We start from the raw sequence: 21,089 nt of genomic DNA, 5'->3' as shown, positions 1-21,089 counted from the left end.
AGGCAGAAGCTACAGACCTCCTAAGGCCCTTGGTCTCAGAAGTCACACATCACTTACTCTACTCTCTGTGGGTAAAGCAAGGCACAAGGCTAGGCCAGAATGAAGGAAAGGGGAAAAGTTTACCTCTCAAAGACAGGGTGGCAAAGAGTATATAGCCATATGTATAGTCCACCACAGCCCATTCGGAGACTAGACTGTTAGGATGCCAAGAACTGGCTTCCTCCCAAAATGTACACCATGATTCAAGAAGTTGATGAGAATTTAAGAGTGCAAAGATAATAAGAAGATAAAATCTTCTGAGAAATTGAGTATGGTTAATAAGCAGTCAATCCCAAACTTGCCAAGTTCATAGAGAGATCTGTAAAAAAAGGACTGAAGGGCAAGTGAATGAAATTACTGAATGAGACCTTTTTTTTTTTTTTTTTTTTTTTAAGTAGGCTCCATACTCAGCATGGAGCTCAACCGAGGGCCTGAACTCATGACATTTACATCAAGATCCAAGCTGAAATCAACAGTAGGATGCCTAACTGACTGAGCCACCTAGGTGCGCCTTAAAAAAGTCCCTTAGTTATTCTAAAATAACTAAATTATTTCTCTAAAGAAATAATTTTTTTAAAAATTTTATTTATTTATGAGAGACACACACAGAGAGAGACAGAGACAGAGAGAGAGAGAGACAGGGAGGCAGAGGCAAGGCAGAGGGAGAAGCAGGCTTCCTGTGAGGAGCCCGATGTGGGACTCGATCCCAGATCCCGGGATCATGCCCTGAGCCAATGGCAGATGCTCAACTGTTGAGCCACCCAGGCATCCCTAGAGAAATAGTTTTTTGAAAATTATATGTGTTCATCATAAAAATGTCAAGCAATTATAAAAAACACAAATTAGAAAGCAACAAATTGTCAAAACCCTCCCTGTGCAGAGAAGAAAATGATAGTATTAACATTTGGTGAGGATCATTTTAGATGTCCCTTTATGCTTCTGTCCACTTAGAAGGACAGCTGGCTGTTTGGATATTGGCTGTTTCAACAGACAGATCCAGAGAAAGTTGATAGATGAAAAATTATAAGAAGGAGATCACATTAAACATATTATTCTAACGAAATATTCAAAGTTTACTTGAATTTAAAAGAAAAATAAAATTAAAATGAAGGAAGTACAAACTTTAAGCAAGGGCTATTAATTTTAATGCTATTAGTTCCTAAAAGATTGCATGAAGATTATGGGGAAAACATGCAACCATCAAGAAGCTCGATTTACAGAAACTGTATGTTAAAATTTTACAGACAGTATCAGTTCTTTCCTACTACAAAAGTTGAAGTGATCAGTCTTCTAATGGTGTATCTTACACCATTTTCATTAGCTCCTGATTCTTGTGGCTTATGCTATTTTTACTTTGTAAAATTTATATTCTGTGGCTCTCTGCTCAGTGAAATTAGTTCAGTACTGGAAGTGTGTTTTCTCTTTCTTATGATTTTTTCATAGCATTTTATTTTCGCTAGCTTACTTTGTTTTAAGAATACAGTATATAGGGCAGCCCCGGTGGCGCAGTGGTTTAGCACCGCCTGCAGCCTGGGGTGTGATCCTGGAGACCCGGGATCGAGTCCCACATCGGGCTTCCTGCATGGAGTCTGCTTCTCCCTCTGCCTGTGTCTCTGCCTCTCTCTTCGCTCTTTCTGAATGAATGAATAAATAAATCTTAAAAAAAAAAAAAAAGACTTGTTTAAAAAAAAAAAAGAATACAGTATATAATTCATATTACACATAAAATGTGTGCTAATCAACCGTTTATGTTATCAGGCTTCTGGTCAACAGTAGGCTCTGAGTAATTACATTTTTGGAGAGTCAAAAGTGAATATGGATTTTTTACTGCATGGAGGGTCAGTGCCCCTAACTCTTGCATTGTTCACGGGTTATATGTATTTGTTGAGGTCCTTTAGAATGAAAAGTATTTGTAAGAAAACTGCTTCTAATCTAAGGGTGTGCTGTCTTTTTAATTTTGTTTTCAACAATTTTATGCATGTTCTGTTGCTTCTTCCACTGTTATTACAGTAGTATGTTTGTGTAGTTGCTGCAACATTCTTTTTAAATTTGGCTCATTCTTAACATGAGTTATTTAAATCTTAATGTTTGTTTTGACATTGTATAGTTGAACTCTCCTTGAAAATCTGCCTTATTTGATATCAGTTAGTTTTCTCCCTTTAGGCTACTACTTATTATATCTGCTTTTCTATAGCCTGAAAGTGTAGGGTTGGGGAAAAGGGGAGGGAGTAGACCACTACAGCTCAGTGAAAAGCCCTTAGTGAAGGACTGTTCTTTATTCTGAATTCTCATGAAATGTCCTGTATCAGAGCACATTCCACTAAGCTGAGGATTACCCACCTTCTGGACCTTGGTGTATCTCCCATTTCGGCCCAGTGTCTTAGAAGATCATAGATTTTGGTGCTCCTTCTTACCATGGCTAAAATGATATTTGAGGGGTTTTGTTCTTTTTTTAAAAAATATTTATTTATTTATTTATTTATTTATTTATTTATTTATTTATTTATTTATTATAGACATAGAGAGAGGGAGAGGCAGAGACACAGGAGGAGGGAGAAGCAGGCTCCATGCTGGGAGCCTGACGCGGGACTCGATCCCGGAGGATCCCGGGACTCCAGGATCGCGCTCTGGGCCAAAGGCAGGCGCCAAACTACTGAGCCACCCAGGGATCCCCTGAGGGGTTTTGTTCTTGATGGTTTTCATGGATTTTCTTTAGGCTGGCTCCTCCTCACCTCAATTTACTTCAAATAATACTAGTCAGAAATTATTTACTCACCCTCTTTCTTCAGCCAATTCTGTAAGGCGGTGTTCTGTGGATAGTATGTGATTAGAAGTCACTTTGTACTGTCATAAAACAGAATATATGTTTTCCTTGCCTGTGATCTTTTGAAGCTTTAACTAAAGTTTTATGTCATTTCTTTGTTTTATTGCTGTTGGTCAATTTTGGGTCACTCCTTGTCTTTCCATTTCTCTCTGTGAGGAATAAAATTCTTTGGTGGGAAAATTTAGACTTTATTGTAAGGTCAGAAACAACTGAAGTGATTAAATACCAAATATAATTCAGGGGTCACTAGTAATATCTTACATTATTTATTTTTATGACTTTGTATAATTAGTTAAAAATCCTTTGAGAATTTTTTGACAGATACAGAGTTTTACATATTAGGTAGTTAAAAATGGAGTGACAGGTAAGAGAAAACTTATGTGTGTGTGGGGTTTTTTTTGTTTTGTTTTGTTTTTTTTACCTTGAATGATGGAAAAATTCAGCAGAAAACAATTGTCTTATGGTAGAATACAGACAAGTTAGTCCCCCTGGAAGATTTGTCTCAGTTTGAGTAGATAGCAAATAGGTCTCTGTTGAGCTCACTTGGTAGAAAATTTTCTGTATCCTTAGCGTCTGTTATCACCGGGTATCAGTGGTAGGCAGAATTCTAAGATGGCCCCAAGGTTCTCTTTTCCTTGTGCGTATGCCCTGCATAATTCCCTCTCCTCCAGTGTCAGTGGGCCTGATCAAATCAGGTGAGCCCTTTTCAAAGAGGATTTAAAGATCACAGAGGTTGAGATGTGTAGCAGGTGTTTCCCTGCTGGCATTGAAGATGCAACCTTTATGGATTCTGCAGCGACAAGGAAATGAATTCTGCCAATAACAATGTATGCTTGCCAGAGTTCTCCTATGATACCTCAGCCCTGGCCAACACCTTGATTAGTCTGGGAGACCCTGAATAGAGAACCCGTGGAGCCATATCCAGACTTTTGACCTACAGAACTGTGAGAACATCTACAGATTTGGTGTTATTTTAAGCTACTAAATAGTGGTAATTAATTATGTAACAACAGTAAACTAATACAGTATATGAATTTTTTAAAAATACTTTTAGCTTTAAGTGATTTGCTTTATTTTAATTAAGCCTGATTTTCTCCCTAAAGGTAAGCCATCATTTCTTATCTTATACTTTAGTTTTTCAAAGAGGAAGCTTTTGTTACTCTTTCCAAATTTTTACTTTTTTTCTTTAACACTGGGGGCAGAATGGGAAATCGAGATTTTCACTTGTCCTAACTATGACTATAGCCTGGAGATACTGATAAAAATGGTTTTAAAGGATATAGCCCCATTATAACAGTGGTTTTAGAGAATAGGCCCATGTGTAAGTTAATGGCAAATGTTAAGTTTGATGTGTTCTTAAAAATTTACTTTTAATTTTTAAAGTTAAACTTATTTATTTATATTCTAAACACTGCCAAATCATGACTGCACAGCTCACTTAATTTCTACAAAGGGAATGTATTTATGTAACACACCCAGATAAAAATAGAACATTTCTGGAACTCTAAATTTTCCTGAGACTCTCTTTTATGCAACATCCCCTCTCCCTTCAAGATAACCACTATTCTGATGTATATCACGATAGGTTAGTTTTGCCCGTTTTTGAACTGTGTTCTTTTTTTTTTCCTTTTTGGGTGCTTTAGCTCAGTATTATGTTTGCAAGAATCACCTATGTTGGTGAATTGAGCAGTAGGTGGTTCACTCTTATTGTTTTATAGGATTTACTGCATAAATACACCATAATATATAAACCTATTCTTTTATTGTAGAACTGTACTTATTTTATTCTTGTGGAATGGGTTGGTTTCATTTGGGGCTATTACTGTTAGCGCTGCTATGAACATTCTTATATATATATATACTTTGATATTTTGATGAATGTTCATTGTATACTTAGAAGAATATAGGGGCACCTGAGTGGCATAGTTGGTTAAGGATCCGACTCTAGGTTTATGCTCAGGTCATCATCTCAGCCCTGAGTTGAGCTCCTCACCCAGCATGGTGTCTGCTTGGGATTCCCTCTCTCATATATATATATATATATATATATATATATATATATATATATATGAGTGGAAATATATATATAAATATAAATATATATATGTGTGTGTGTATATATATATATTCTCCATATATATGCATATATATTAAATATATTATTTCTCCATAATATATAGAAATATATATTAAAATATGTATACACACATACACATACATATATATTCTGGTTCAATAAATGTTAAAAATAGTTTCCCAAAGTTACCGCATCAATTTATACTCCCACCAGCAGTGCATGAGAATGACAGTTGCGTTTTGTCTTCACCAGACACTTAGGATTGTAATTTTTACCATCATCATCATCATTTTTTAGAAATAGTCTCTATGCCCAACACAGGGCTTGAACTCACAATCTTAAGAACAAGACCTGAGCTGAGATCAAGAGTCAGATACTCAACTGACTGAGCCACCCAGACTCCCCCATCATCATCATCATTTTTATTTTTAAAAAATTGTATTTCAATTCAATTTAATTCAGTTTAATTTAATTAACATATACTATGGTATTAGTTTTAGAGGTAGAATTCAGTTATTCATCAGTTGCATACAACACCTAGTGCTCATTATATCACATGCCCTCCTTAAAGCTCATCACCTAGTTACCCCATCCCCCCACCCTCCTCCCCTCCAGCAACCCTCAGTTTATTTCCTATAGTTAAGGTCTTTTATGGTTTGTCTCCTCCTCTGATTTCATCTTATTTTATTTTTCCCTCCCTTCCCCTATGATCCTCTGTTTTGTTTCTTAAATTCCACACATGTGTAAGATCATATAATTGTCTTTCTCTTACTAACTTATTTCACTCAGCATAATACCCGTTAGTTCCATCTACGTTGTTGCAAAAGACAAGATTTATTCTTTCTGGTGGCTGAGTAACATTCCAGTGTGTGTGTGTGTGTGTGTGTGTGTGTGTGTATCTCATCTTTATCCATTCATCTGTCAGTGGACATCTGGGCTCTTTACATAGTTTGGTATTGTGGACATTGCTGCTGTGAACACTGGGGTACAGGGGCCCCTTCAGATCACTATGTATCCTTTGGATAAATACTTAGTGGTATAATTGCTGGGTCATAGGGTAACTCTATCTTTAACTTTTTGAGTAATCTCCGTACTGTTTTTTGGAGTGGCTGCACCAATTTGAATCATCATCATTTTTAATTGTAACCATTCTGATGCGTGTCGGTGGCATCTCAGTGTGCTTTTTAAAAAATTATTATTCAAGAGAGACACACAGAGAGTGGCAGAGATATAGGCAGAGGGAGAAGCAGGCTCCCCACAGGGAGCCTGATGCACAACTAATTTCCAGGACCCCAGGACCACAACCTGAGCCAAAGGCAGATGCTCAACCACTGAGCCACCCAGGTGCCCCTCTGTGTGCTTTTAATTTGCATTTCCCCTGATGACTCATGATATTTAACACCTTTCTGTATGTTTATTGAAGGCTAGTAATTTTTAAACTTTGGGTCATGGTCCATTATTGGGTCATGAAATTAATTTAACACATTATGACCAACATTTTAAAAATCTGAAGTAGAATAGAAGAGAGTGAATTGCAATTTATAATGGTAGGTTGGTATTGTGAAACTTTTGTTTCAGTTTCATAATACATAAATATATGCATGTCTATGTCTATGTCTATACCTGCATACACACATACCTATGCCTTAATTTCTTATTTATATACTTAAATATATGTGTACTGAATGACTGGAAAATATATCCATTATAAGAAGTATTTGTTCTTATTTCTTATTTATTGTTAAAAAGGTTTACAAAACCCTGTTGTATTCTGTACATTTAAAAAAAATCTACAATTTAATTAAGACATAAAACCATGCCTATTTCTTGCATTTCACACAGTGGGAGACAAAACTGATAACTGGCATAACGCAGATATGATCCATGATGCTTTTGCTGGGCCAAACTGGAACCACCATTAAGATGAAATATTTAAGTAAAAGTAAAATCTTTAATACAAGAGGAGAGTCTTTGTAATTGAACAAGGGAAGGCTGCTCTGACAGCAGTACACGAGATAAGGAACAGAACAGTTCTAAATACAAAGCCTTGGGCCTCCAGATCCTCTTGAGAGAGAATCTGTGGATGGCAACCTGTGAATCTGTAGGTTTCAAAAGCTTCTCTGTGATTCTGACAACTTTGGGAACCACTGTTACAGTTGGAGATTCCAGTGGATTTCACCTGTGAGGGAGGAGTTCTCATGGAAGTGGTGTGCAAAGTGTATAGACCTTTTTAAAGTTTAACACTTGCCAAAGAGTAGTTCTATCCTATTTCTTTTACCCCCTAAATTGTTATTCTGTAGCAGTAAAATTCAAGAGAAGTCATTTCATTGAAGAACCATTACCTGTGATTTCTATCTATATAGTAGAATGGAAGACAGGCAGCAGAATTCACTTGCTTTTTAATCTTTCTTTGTGTAGATTATAACTTCCCAACCCTCTTTTTCTACAAACCCCTTTCTTTAATAGAACCCCTGTTGTGAGTTGCATATGTTTCACAATTATATAATACTTTGGTGCCTTTGTCTCTGAGATTTACTTATTTTAACATTTGTATGCATTTTAAAGTTAAATTCTGAAGGCTTTATAAGTACCTTGCTTTCTAATTAACACTGAACATAAATGTTCATAAAATGTAGTGTGACAAATATTAGCCATGTGTGTTAGGGAATATTTAGAATCAATCTAGATTGCCTTCTCCACCCCCTCTCTCAAAGGTAAGACTTATACTAGACAAGATTTGGGAGAATGAATGTATAATTTGGACAAACACTTCCCTGAATACCAATATTACTTTATATATTAATTATGGGACTTTAAATGCCAGTGAATTCTGTTTCCTTTGTGTGAATTTATGAATGTAATAAAACACTTTTGGAAAGCTTATCAGATAAAACAATCTAAGATTTAATTATCAGCTTTTTAAAGATTTTATGAATCAGATTGTCTGTATTGCCAAAATCACTTAGGTGGTTTAGAAATCACAGAATCCTCCTTAATCTTTTATTTTATTCTCAGAATTAAAATGATGTTCTTTTCTTTTCTTTTTTATATACTGCTAACAAAAGTTAGGCATAGAAAAATCCAAAGAAAAAATTTAAAATGACTCAAATCTCTTCAACTTAGATAAAAGTGCCATTCATATTTGGTAGATATTCTAGACATCTCAGTATACACACACACACATACACACACACACTCATATAAACACCTAGTTTTACATAAAAAGATTAATGCAATATATGGCACTCTGTATTTTAGGGCTAGACATAATTTTCTATCCACTTTCTTGTGTTTACATGTCAGTAAATAGATAAGTATGTTATAATATTTAATGGTTACATTATATATCTACATCTGTATCCATATTTCTATCTGTATCTTTATAAATACATGCAACAGCCCTACTTTATCTAACCTCTTATTGATAGATATTTACACTACAGCTTCCCGTTTCTATTAGGTATTTAGTTAACATCCTTCCGCATTAATAATTTTGCATTTGTACAGTTATATTCTTGAATTCCTAGAAGTCTGATTGCTGGGCCAAAAGGTAAATGTTGATGTATATTCCTTACCAAACTACCCTAAAGAACTGTCATCATAGTTGCAACTTCCACTAACAAAGTGAGAGATGCTTATTTTTTCATACTTTCTCAATATTGGCTTTTGTCTTTCTTAAAAATTAACAAATGACCAAAAATTCTGTCGTCATTTAAAAATTTGCATCTTTCTGATTATGAATGAAATTGTACATTATTTCCAAGTGCTTATTGGATATTCTTATTTCTCCTTTGTTTAATTGCTTCAGTATTTTTATTGGGATGGCTGTCTTTTTCTCATTGACCTGGAAGAGATCTGTGGACTCAGAGTTTGTCTTTTGACTTTTAACTCCACACACGATCATTTTCAATTTAATTTAAATGTCATTTATTTGTTTTTGTTTTGTGTATAAAATTTTTTGTCAAAAATGTAATCACTATGTCATTTTATAGTTTTAAGCTTTTGTATCATAGTTAACAAGCATTGTTCTTCCAGGATTGCAGAAATACTCCCCCATATTTCTTCATAGTAGCCTTACTTTTTTACATGATAATCTTTGATCCATCTGGGATTTATTTTTGAATAAGGAGAAATGTAAGCCAGTTTTATTTTTACTTACCCCAATTGCTAGCCAGTTGTCAGACTTCAAGAATACATACCCAATTTACTACTGATTTTAAAATGACTCATTTTCTTTTATTATTCCCTTAGATATTTGAATCTATTTGTGGGCTCTATTCTACTCAACTGACCTGTCTGAGTACTTATTACTGTTTTTGTTTCTGTGGCTTCTTACTTTTTTTTTTTTTAAATAGAATATGTATCCCTTCAATTTTCTTCCTTTTCAGATTTTCTGTTTTTAAATATTTACTTGATAAACTTAAAAATTATTTGGTCAAATGAAGAAAAGCCCTGCTGGAATCTTCAAGTAGAGTTGTATATTATTTTTAGATTAATTGAGGGGAAATTGGCACTTTTATAACACTGGGTTTTGTTTTTTAAAAATGTTTCTCTATGGATTCAAGCACTCTCTTTGTTATTTCAGTAGCATATTATGTATTCTTGTAGGCCCTGGCATTTAAAACATTTATCTAGATATTTTAATGACTTCATTGTTGCTGTGAATAGAGTTATTTCTTTTTATTGTATTTCTAAGTGTTAATTGATTTTAAAAAAAAACTATTGACTTTTGTTTATTTATTTTATTTCCAGACACTTTAATGAGCACTCATTTATTTTTTAAAATCATCTTTTGGTTGATTTTAGCCATCAGTTCTCACCAGGTGGTGCCCAAGAGACTAAAAAAGTAATTATAACTACCTTACTGTAGGACATGACATGATCACTAGAGAATGGAATCTAAAACAGGATTTTATGGAATATAATTTGTGTACCCAGGAAGGACCTAATATGGGCCAACTCCCGTAACAGAAATGCAATATAAGTCAGACTTAGTATATTAGAATGAATGAGCATTCTGCGTTTATGAGATTATTTAATATTGTGAGATGTGCTTTGGTACTCAATCTCTCAGAATTAATCTTTTTGAATTCCATATTATTTATGTGAGCATTAGAAAGGCTGGATGTAATTGGGCATGAAGATAGAATTCCCTGTTTGAGTAAGGAGTATGTGAAAGGGAAAACTGAATCGAATTCCTCAAGAATAGTTTACGAGATTCTGAATTCCAGTCTTACTAATCTTTTGTATAACCCCACAAATAAAATATAACTTTTCTTGTTGAGTGATCCTACTTCCTCTTTCCAGCAAACACCAATTGCCCTAACTAGGCATATCCAACCCTCCCCCTGTAAGTAGTTGTAAGATGGTCTCACAATGCCATCTGGTGGCTACCTGGGGAACTGTAGGGACTTGTCTATACCTGTTGGACCTCCTGCCTGAGTTGGTATCCTGGAAGCTAGATCCAAGCTTGTACCTGTGGCTATGGGCAAAGAGAGAAGATAATCAAAATCCAGGTCCTGGCAAAGCCTTGCTGGGGGAGTTAAGAAACAAGGAAGAAGCCAAAAGGCTACATCCACCCACAGGATTCTATGGAGAGCAAATGTGAGATCTGTAAAGAGAGTTCTGGAAAGCAGTTCCAGCAGAAAATACGTGAACCAAAGCAAAACAAATATATTTTAAAATTTTATTGTTATTATTTTTTAATGGAATATCTCAGAGCAGAGATCAGCTTAACTGTATGCTACCAGTCAGTTCCAACACTTTGCATCAGGAATTTCCTCATTTACCTTTTTTTTTTTTTTTTAAATTTTCTTAACAATTTTTCTGCAACTTAAAACTCAGATAATTTCAGATAATTCCCAAATGGCATTGCCCTTCCTTGCTCCCTTCTTACTTCCTTTGCTCTTTTCCCTTCCTTTGCAGCTCTAATTCTTGTGTTCTCAGGAGAACCTCCCTCTTTCTCATCCTTCATTCTGTTTGGGAACCAAACCTTAATCCTAGTTATACCTTATAAAGCTAGGGATAGTGCTGATGGGTCACCTGTATGGAGGAAAGGGACCTAAAGGTTGTAAAATGAACCCATGCCACTAACACCTGAATCCTTGGAGAGAATCAGGAGTCCTTTCAGCATTACCATGACCCGCAGTCTTCCCATTCAACCCAACATGATTTCCTCAAGTGTCTGCATTCAAGATTTTTATCTGTTTTATTCACTGCCATATCCCCAACTTTTAAAACAGCATCTAGCTTACAAGAAGAGCATGATTAATATTGGTTGAAGGAATGAATAAATATTCTTGATGAATGAGAAAATGTGGCTGATCCTTTTTACTAATATTTCACATTTACCTTGTTGTAAGTGCTGTGCTGATGCTAATTCTCATGGTGAAAATATGATTTTTTTGACTTTTGTAGGATAATTTAAGCAAAACATGTGAGGCTATTTCTAGCACAAAATAATTGTTTTTAAAACTCCAACCCATCAACTGATAGACTTCCAGAAAATAACCTCTTGGTAATTTTGGGGCTCTCTACCTTTTCTTTTCCTGCGTTAAGAGTCCTTTTAGGGGCAGCCCAGGTGGCTCAGCGGTTTAGCGCTGCTTTCAGTCAGGGCCTGATTCTGGAGACCTGGATGGAGTCCCACATCAGGCTCCCTGCGTGGAGCCTGCTTCTCCCTCTGCCTGTGTCTCTGCCTCTCTCTCTCTCTTTCTCTCTCTCTCTCTCTCTCTCTCTCTGCCTCTCATGAATAAATAAATAAAATCTTTAAAAAGTATATCTTTTATATCATACATGAAAAAAAAAAAAACAACAAAATGACCAGCTTTTTCTGGTTTTGGCTTCTTATGAGCTCTTTGCATTCTCCCTAAAATAGAAGCTAAGACCATTCAGTACAGAGAAGAAAACAAATTTGAAAAGCTGAAAATCGTTAAACATTTAGCAAAAACATCTTGCTGTGTATGTTTTCTGTTTGCTGAGTCTCTTTTGCATTGGAAATCCTTGATGACAGAAATGGAGAAATATTTATTCTCTGTGTAGATCGAAGCGCAGAAAAAAACATTGGCTTTACCTCCTATTTTTCAGAATTTTGCCCTTTTTTTGTGATCCTTCTCAGGAGGGGAGAGACAAGGTAGGCTGTTCTTATTTTATAGATTGTTCTTCTGACATTACTCTTGTGTGAGAATTTTCTGGGTGTAAAAGAAAAAATGATTACTTGCTACTTTCCATTTCCAAACCCTAGGATTTCCTTAATAGCTCACAAATCTCTATGATCTTAAAGAAGTGCTTTTGCTACGGTGCAAAGGGGAAGTTAAAATGAATTAAAAGCCTGTCTGAGTTAAGACAATCCAGGAGATCAGTGGGTGTATAATATCAGAGCGTGGTAGACCTTAGTTAATTTGTGAGGATGTGTCACAACATCCCACGTCAGGCTTGACATTTTGTTCCCAGCTGATTTCAGTGGCAGTGGTCTTGGGGGGAGGGCGGATGTTTAATCTTTGGTTCTCTGTGTGAAATAGGAGAGGCTACAAGGTAGGAGAAGACCAGGGCCTAGCATTATGGACAGAGGGCCCCCAGGCTGAATGCTGGCAGCACCTCCAGATGATTGTATGACCTGGAAGGAAGGAGGTAATATCTCAGAGCCTTTGTTTGCCTCTCAGTAAAATGGGAATTAGGATGCCCCCCTAGAAGGGCTATCCTGAGGAATGGAGCTGTGGGGGAGAAAGCCTGGCGCCTGGCTAGTGGTGCTTCTGGTTGCTCAGGTGTGATCATGGAGTCACACGTTGGCTTTCCGTTTCTCCCCAGGTACCTTGGGATCACGAGGCCACTCACGTATCCCGTGAGGCAGAACGGGAAGTGCATGGCCAAGATGATTCTCTCCGTCTGGCTTCTTTCGGCCTCCATCACATTACCACCGCTCTTCGGATGGGCTCAGAACGTAAACGATGACAAGGTGTGCTTGATCAGCCAGGACTTTGGCTACACGATCTACTCCACGGCGGTGGCATTCTATATCCCCATGTCTGTCATGCTGTTCATGTACTACCAGATTTACAAGGCCGCCAGGAAGAGTGCTGCCAAGCACAAGTTCCCCGGCTTCCCTCGGCCCGAGGAGCCAGACAGCATCATCTCCCTGAACGGCATGGTGAAGCTCCAGAAGGAGGTGGAGGAGTGTGCCAACCTTTCAAGACTCCTCAAGCACGAAAGGAAAAACATCTCCATCTTTAAGAGGGAGCAGAAAGCAGCCACCACCTTGGGCATCATTGTTGGGGCCTTCACGGTGTGCTGGCTGCCGTTCTTCCTCCTCTCCACAGCCAGGCCCTTCATCTGCGGCACTGCCTGCAGCTGCATCCCACTCTGGGTCGAGAGGACATTTCTGTGGCTGGGCTATGCAAACTCTCTCATTAACCCTTTTATATATGCCTTCTTCAACCGGGACCTGAGGACCACCTACCGCAGCCTGCTTCAGTGCCAGTACCGGAATATCAACCGCAAGCTGTCGGCGGCAGGCATGCACGAGGCCCTGAAGCTCGCCGAGAGGCCCGAGAGACCCGAGTTTGTGCTGTAAGGTCACTTATCACTATTTTCCTTTTATCCCCCCACCCCTGGTCTGGAAGTTCTCAGAGTATATCACAGGGGGCTTCCTGAATCAGTAGCCAGCTTCTTTCCTACCAGCAGATTAGATTGGGATTGAGGATACTATAGACTCCAGTCCTCCAGCCAACAGAGTTCCCAAAGCTAAAGTCAGGTACTTACAGGGACAGGAAGTCAGAACTGATTTGTCAATGAATTACAGTCAGTGTGATGGGCAGGGAAGGTGATGTTTCCCATCCTTTTCCCATAACCAATGTTGGAGTCATGTCCTGTATCTCCCTTTCTTGTAACATTGTTATTGTTGTTTTGCTCTTACTCTTACATCCAGTAAAGCTTTTTTGATACCCTCCTCCTTCACTGATAAAGTCCTTTGAGAAAGGGAGCAAACTCACATGAGCTTAAAGGAAGCAGCCTGGAACAAAGGAGAGTAGAGAGCATGGGGACATGCCAGGATGAGGCAGTCTTGAAAGCTACAGAGCTTTTAGGAAGCGCTGCCCACCTTTGGAGGAGGAGAGAACCCTGTAGAGGGTGAGTCTGTCTGGGAGGCCTCTGACTTTCCCAGAAGCAATTGCAGTAGGTGTTAGAATCTCAAGAAGGATCAAAGAGGGCCAGTGGTGATAAAGAATGGGTATTTCACACGCAACCCACTCACTGAGTTTGGCATGGTAATGAAGGAAGAAGACGACAGAGTAATTAGGGTTGTCTGCACATCACACCCTGATTTTACTTTAAATCTGAGGCAGAGGCAACATCTTCCTGTTTGAAAGCTGTTTGAGGGCAAAGAAATTGGGATGAGAAGATGGAAGGTGCTGGTAAGAGATCAGTGTTGAGCATGAGAGGAGGAGGGACTGCTCTTCACTGGACCCAGAGGGAGGGAGCAGCCGGAGAACCATGGGCTGCCAGGCATCTTGTCCAGACCCTTCATTTGACAAAAGAGGTAATAGATTGGAGGCTAATGTGGCCCTTAGTGAGCTAGGACACTCCTAGGTCTAGATCCTACCTCATCTGAATCTTACTTCTAGAAATTCTTCCTTAATTAGATTCCTTTATGTGTAACAACCATGGCAAAGGACACATTCCTGCTCTTGCTATCCCAGAAGAATAGCCCTGCTCCAGGACACTAAAGTGCCCTCAAGCATCACAGCATACAACAGAGGCTCCCAACCTAGGATACTCCCCAACTGACAAATAACTGAAAACCTCCAGGACTCAGCCTATTCCCTAACTTCACTAGCACAGCATCCATGGATATTTGCCTCTGGGTCTTTAGCTAGTATGGAGCATTAGGTATGATGGGGGTCAGCAAACTTTTACTCTGAAGAGCCAGATAGTGTGTTAGGCTTTGCCAGCGATAAGTCTCTTGAAACTACTCACCTCTGCCTTTGCAGTGAGAAAGCAGTCATAGACACAAGTAATGAGCATGGTCATGTACCAATAAAACTTTATTTACAAAAAGTGAACTTTTTGTTCACAGTGGCTGTTGAAACAGCCAGTTGAATTTGGCCCATAGGTGATAGTTTGCTGTTCCCTGGTCTAAGAAAATGACTATCCTCTCATTACATCTCGTTCTATTTGATTTATAATGATTGTATTTATAATTATAGAATACGAAAATCATTTGGAATGATTGCCTAAATCTCCATTAACTTCCGGAAATTTCTAGTAAGAGATTTGGAGTAGCTGCTGTTTTGAAAAATCAATACCAGGCAGCTTTCTAGTCAGTTACAGCGTGGGAAGACTCCTTTTGAACTTTGTGCCTATAACTGTTCCATGCACTGAGAAGGATGCAGAAAATATGTGATGTTTTTCTGGTCCTGCATATATTTCTGTTGGACAGTCCGAGCATAAACACACAGGTATGCAGAGTCACCCTTTTTGTAATAAGAGCAAAGGAGAGGTGGAAACAGGAAAAACTGTAGGATTCAACGGAGAGGAAAATAACTCAGAGCTTACCCTAACCCTGATCAGGGAAGACTTTGGAGAATATGGGCATTCATGTAAAGGCATTGGTATGGGGCCTTCTGCAAAGGACAGTCAGAGTGGCACTGAGGTTTGATATGGAGCAAGATTTGGAGATCCAGTGGAAAGGTAGAATGAGATAAAATTGTGAAGGCTCTCCTATTCTAACCCCAGCAATTTGGGATTTGGGTATAGATGAGTAGTTTTCAGCCAGAGTTGGTTTTGCCCCCAGAGGACATTTGACAATGTCTAGAGATATTTTTGGTTATCACAGTTAGGGGAGAGGAGGACCTACTGCCATCTCATAGGATGCTGTTCAACATCCTGTAATATAGGCGCACTCACAATAAAGAATTACCCCACATTCTGTAATACTGAAGTTGCAAAAACCATGGTGTGGACAGAGGGAAGTCATTGCCTGAATCTCTGCACATAGGAGAACAGGAATCATTAAAGTGATGGAGACTGATCCAGGGGCACCAGGTGATATGAATCAGAAGGTAGAGGCTGGAAGTTAAGTTTCTTCAGTGGCTGGTTTTCCCCAGAAACATGTGAGGCCTTTCATGTGCAAGGCATGATGCCAGGCATGTCAGGGGGTAGAAAGATAAAGAGGTGACAGTCCTTGTCTCTGGAAGCTCACAGTCCAGGGGGCTGGGTAGATGTGGTGATAGTAGTTAGTAAGACAAGTAATCAGAATATCCCATACTTGCATTCAAGCACATACCAGCTGAAGAACCCAAACAATTCATAACCTTACTGGAGTTTCTGGAAGAATGGCTGGTGTCCAATCCAGAGCTCATGGCAAGCCTTCTCAGGATCCTTTATCTCCCCGCCCCGACCTGTCTCTCCAGCACCCACATGTCTTGGCCAGCCTACAGACTCAGGGTTCCTCCCTCTCTGGCTGCTTGGGTTTTAAACTTGTTCATTTATGCCCCTAACTGCCTTCTTGTCTCTATTTTTGCCTCCTACATAATGGCTTTCTTCCTTTTCTGTGTAAACAATCTACTAGACGGTATTGCTACATCCAAATATCTACCCATTTCTTCCCATTTTCTTGATCAGCACAGTGAGAGACTCAGGAGTCCAACTGGCACTTGGGTAGGGAGTGGAAAGAGAGAAAAGACTATGCATGCTTTGCTGCTAATCTTAATTCACTTTGTCACCTTTTCACAAGTGTCCGAATCTGGCAATACAAAACCAGGTGTGAGAATGTGATATAAACAGGGATTCTTTTGTTTTTCTTTTTAATTTGATCACCTTATTTATGGAGGTGCTTTCGAATGCCGTAAATTGTTTTTAAGTGTCACATTATGATGATTTTCGTTCTTTGACACTGTTATTTTGAACAGTATAGAAAGGCAGTTATTAAAATACTTTCATATGAAAGAATTTCATGAAATTGTTTTGAAGTAGCTCTTCTTTTGCCTCTCCTTTCTCCTCAGTGATCATATTGCCTTTCTCTTCAAAAAGCCTCTTATAATCCCTGTTGATTGCACTGGTGAGTTGTAGTAGAGTAACCTTGGGTTCCTTTTATGAATTCTGTCAATCTGCTGCTTCAGGCTTTGTGCTGAAGCTTTTGAGTTTCAGGGTGAATCTACCTTTTCTTTATGGAAACCAGTGATTAAAAAAAATTCAAATGGAACTGGGAGGAAGCCCCAAGTTGGGCTTCCTGCTCATCGGGGAGTCTGCTTTTCTCCCTCTCTTTCTCACTCTGTCTCTCTCCCTGTGCCCCTCCCCACTCACTACTCGTTCTTTTTCTCTCTCTTTTTCAAATAAATAAATAGATAAATAAAATCTTTAAAAATAAAAATCAAGCAGTACAGATGGGTATATAAGAAAAATAAGCCTGGGCGAAAACTATCCCTGGGGGAAATCAGAAAGGAGGGGATATTTGGAGTGGGCCTTGAATATAGAGCAGGAATTTAAGAAGAAGGGATGGCAGGGATGGAAGTGGAGTTGGGCCTACTCAAAGCAGATGGGACAGTATGGACAGAGGGGCAGAGATGTGGGTGGAGGGGTAGATAAGGCAGATAAGGAACCTGGAGTGGGTCTTCAGCAGTCCCTGGAAGCCAAGTGAGTCCTCCTTCAACATGGAGGACCAGGTGGGCAGTGTGGGTCAGGGGAGAGACGAAGTCTTTTGAACAGGAGTGAGACCAGGACAGGGGTTCACAATAGGAGAAGGGAGATGAATTAAGAGACCATTATAAACATGGGATCCTTTGTCATAAAGGCCCACAAGAGGAGCGTGGCACTGAGACCAGGAAAGAGGCCAAGGATGTCTATATGTTCAGTAGTGGTTGACTTGCAGGTGGGTTGTGAGGGCAGGGGAATCAGACGGTGCTGCCACTTGAGACCTGGAGGGATTCAGTCCATTTCATAAACCAGTGTGAAGAGAGCTGTGCTCAGCTGTAGAGAAGCATAGTCTCTCCTCTGAGTATAGTGTCTCCTCTGAGACAGGTAGAGGCCTCAGGCTAAGAAGAGGGGGAGCATCGTCTGGGACACACCTATTTCCATTGCCCACTCCCACAAACCCAGGAGCCTAGAGCTGTGGTCTTAGCTGCAGCATGGTGCTTCTCTTCAAGCACTGTTCTGGGAGGTGACGGACAAAGCAAGAGGTGATATCTTATGGAGACACTGATCCTGTCACCAGGAAAACCCATCTGTCCAGTCTTGAGAGCCAAGTGAGAGTAGTACTGTTGTTGGGATGGAGAGACTAAGCCTAGGGTTGCAGTGCCAGGTCCTGAAACCTCAGTAGACTGAAGTCTCAAGCTCGCAGATAGTGTTTGGTAAGCTGAGTCCTATGAAGGCATAGAATTAGGGGACTGTGGATCTGGATGGAATGTGGCTCTACACCAAAGAGAAAGAGACTTTCCCTCAACTGTTGGCCAAGACTTCTCCATGACTCACGCACTTCTGTGAATCTGGGAGGAAGGAAGTGAGGGAGATGGAGTTTCCCGGTCTTTGCACACATGTCTTTCTATGATGCATGCTCCTAGGCCTGAAGGGAAGAACACTTCTCATAAGTGGTCATCGTTATTCTTTTCATGTGGGGCGAGTGCAGTAGTATTTTGCAAAGATTTTTGAGAGTGGAGCCATTTTTGGCTGCAGCCATATTATAAAAGTGGATTTCTAAATGGGTTATCTGGGGCCAATTTACAAATGTATTAAGGCCCTGGGAACTTATAGACGTTATGAAATTTATGAAAAGAGCCACAGCATTCTTTCCTTCCCTTTAGAGAAGCTCCTATAACCCCTTAGAAGCCACAAATAATTCAAATTACTGAATGCTGTAAACATTAAATCCACTCACCCCAAAATGAAAACTCATATTTACGGTTTTGCTAAATCATTGTCTGGTCTTCTCTCTCTCTCTCTCTCTCTTTACAGACAAAACTCTGACTACTGTAGAAAAAAAAGTCATGATTCATGATCAAAAGTGGAATAATGGAGATGAAATGAACAAGGCAAGACAGAGATGGAAACATAACCATTTGCTGAGCCCACAGAATGGAGCGTGGCTTGTCCTTTCCTGGGGTAGCTGAAACGTAACAACCAGGGTGATCTGTTGTACAAAGCATATGATGAGGGAGATGGTAACCTCTTGTCCTTCTCTGTGGATCAGTGCTATGGTGTGCCAAGGAAAACAGTTCTCAGTTTAAGACAGCCAGATCAGCTCATCAGTAAGCACACAGACAGAGCTGAGTCCCAGAAAGGAAATGGTTTCTGGTGCTTTGTGTACATCCAAGCCCCTACAAATTGAAGAAAGTTCCAATGCAAACTTCCCATGCTTCCAAGTCTAGGCATTGTGGTGAATATTCAGGAATCATTCATGAGACAGAATGTATTTTGTGGTAGGACAGAAGGGTGTTTTTCCAAGCAAACTGTGATAAGCCTAGTGTTGAATATGTTGCATGTCCGTGTTAGAAAACAGAATCCCATCATCAGCTAATACAAATGATGTCCCAGAGCAGTGTCTGGTTAAAGCTTCTGTCAACTAGTTTCGCTTTTTTGCAGGGTCCCTATGACTTCCACACCAATGTACTTTTCTTTGTTTAACTCATTTATTGTTATGGTATAACTCAGGAACAGATCTCAGGATGGAGAGAATAAGAAAACCTGAATAAAGCTTTTCCTCACACTTCTTCTGAAGGGTCCTGAGGGATGAAGGGGATGCCCTCATGGAAATGAGGCTTTGTGCCTGAATACAGAAGGAGTGCTACCTAACTGCACTGTCTACCAGCATGGTTGTTGGCATACAACTTTTGGCTGTTATGTCCACACAAATGCAGTGGGCTCATGGGCTAGTTGATAACTGTGGGAGGAAGTGTGGGAATAATGGGGTTTCCCTGGAAGGTTGTGATGCTTTTGGAGACAGAGCATCAATGTGTTAATTCTTGGGCAGTGTTGTATTAGAGTGAATTGTGTAAATTGGAGGTAGCCTGGGCTGCTACTGGGAAACACTCAGAACACTATTCTCTCCCTATAGGAGAATTTGTTTTTTGTGTTCTCTGTAACCTAAATCAGATGTGTGCCTGGCCCATTCTGTTCTTCTTCCTCCTCCCCCCCATCCCCAATGCGATAGACATTAGGGCAGGTAAGGACACAGAAGAGGCCCCTTTGTGGATAGTATGTTTTTAAAAATTACACTATGTAATACGTAATGAGACAGGAAGTTGGTGGATCAGATGAGTACCTCCAAGGGGAGAAAGCAAACGCAAACCTTCATTAGATAAAAGAGAACTGACAGAGAAAATTATTTTTCTACAAGGAATGTAGCTGTTCTCTCACAGGATAATGTGGAATTCCAATGTGGATTATGGATTTCTTCCTCTTTCACTGACATTGCATCTCACCAGACGCAAGGAAGGGTCTGGAAGGGGAGGTGGGCACAGTCTTTTCAGATAAAGCGTGTACAAATTCCTGAACCATGAATTTGCAAAAGTGACTGTATATACTTATATTCATAATTTAAATGATTAATTCTGGTCAGATAAATGTTGTTAAATTTGAAAATGTTTTATTACATTACATCAAATAAAGTTTATTTGTAGCTGTAATAAAGCAACCTAAGTAATGATTTTTAATTGAAGGTCTGCTGTCATAGCTGTCATAAATATTGCTATATGTAAATAGCAGAAGGCCAAGCCTTGAATGTTTTGCTAAAATCCTAATGGGTAGTTAATACAGTCTCTAATGAACTGCATTTCACTGTGAAGATTTATTCGGTTTATAACTTTTTTTAAAGAATGACTGTTCATTCCTTGATTTAATTAATGGGCACTTATTGGCCTTCTGCTACATTCAGCACTGTGGACATCAGTGGAACAAAGATGAGTAAAACAAGTTTTAGGAAGTGTGCCATCAAATTGAAGGCAGACATTTCTCAGATAGTCACTGTATCAGAGAGTGAGGGCTATGGCAGTTTGTAGGGAATCACAAATGCCCGTAGTGTAAGACAAAGTATTATGGTTAATTGGATTGGTCCAGCTTTTCAGATGGGTTTGCTTAATTTTTTTTATTATGACCTTCGTTGTTGAAATCGGCTCTTTCTCACGCCTAACCTGCATGCCTGGGTATTGAACTCTGCCTTATTCCGGC

At 39.2% G+C, this 21,089-nt stretch overlaps 1 protein-coding gene across 2 annotated transcripts in view; it reads left to right on the top strand.

The window, feature by feature from the left end:
• Positions 1–20,552, top strand: part of HTR7 (5-hydroxytryptamine receptor 7) — a 79,812-nt gene extending 59,260 nt beyond the window's left edge. The window contains exons 2-3 of one of the 2 annotated variants that reach the window (XM_072739485.1): positions 12,744–13,502; positions 18,879–20,552. In XM_072739485.1, coding sequence (XP_072595586.1) covers positions 12,744–13,502; positions 18,879–18,921 — 802 coding nt within the window. In that variant the 3' untranslated portion in view covers positions 18,922–20,552. Of the gene's footprint in view, positions 1–12,743; positions 13,508–18,878 lie in introns of both variants that reach the window. The other variant, XM_072739486.1, reaches the window with a different exon arrangement.
• The last annotated feature ends 537 nt before the right edge of the window (positions 20,553–21,089 follow it).

This window comes from Vulpes vulpes, chromosome 15 (genome assembly GCF_048418805.1).
Source record: "Vulpes vulpes isolate BD-2025 chromosome 15, VulVul3, whole genome shotgun sequence".
NCBI classification, from domain to species: domain Eukaryota; kingdom Metazoa; phylum Chordata; class Mammalia; order Carnivora; family Canidae; genus Vulpes; species Vulpes vulpes.
The sequence above is the reverse complement of the archived record's forward strand: the minus strand, read 5'-3'. Positions and strand labels throughout refer to the sequence as shown.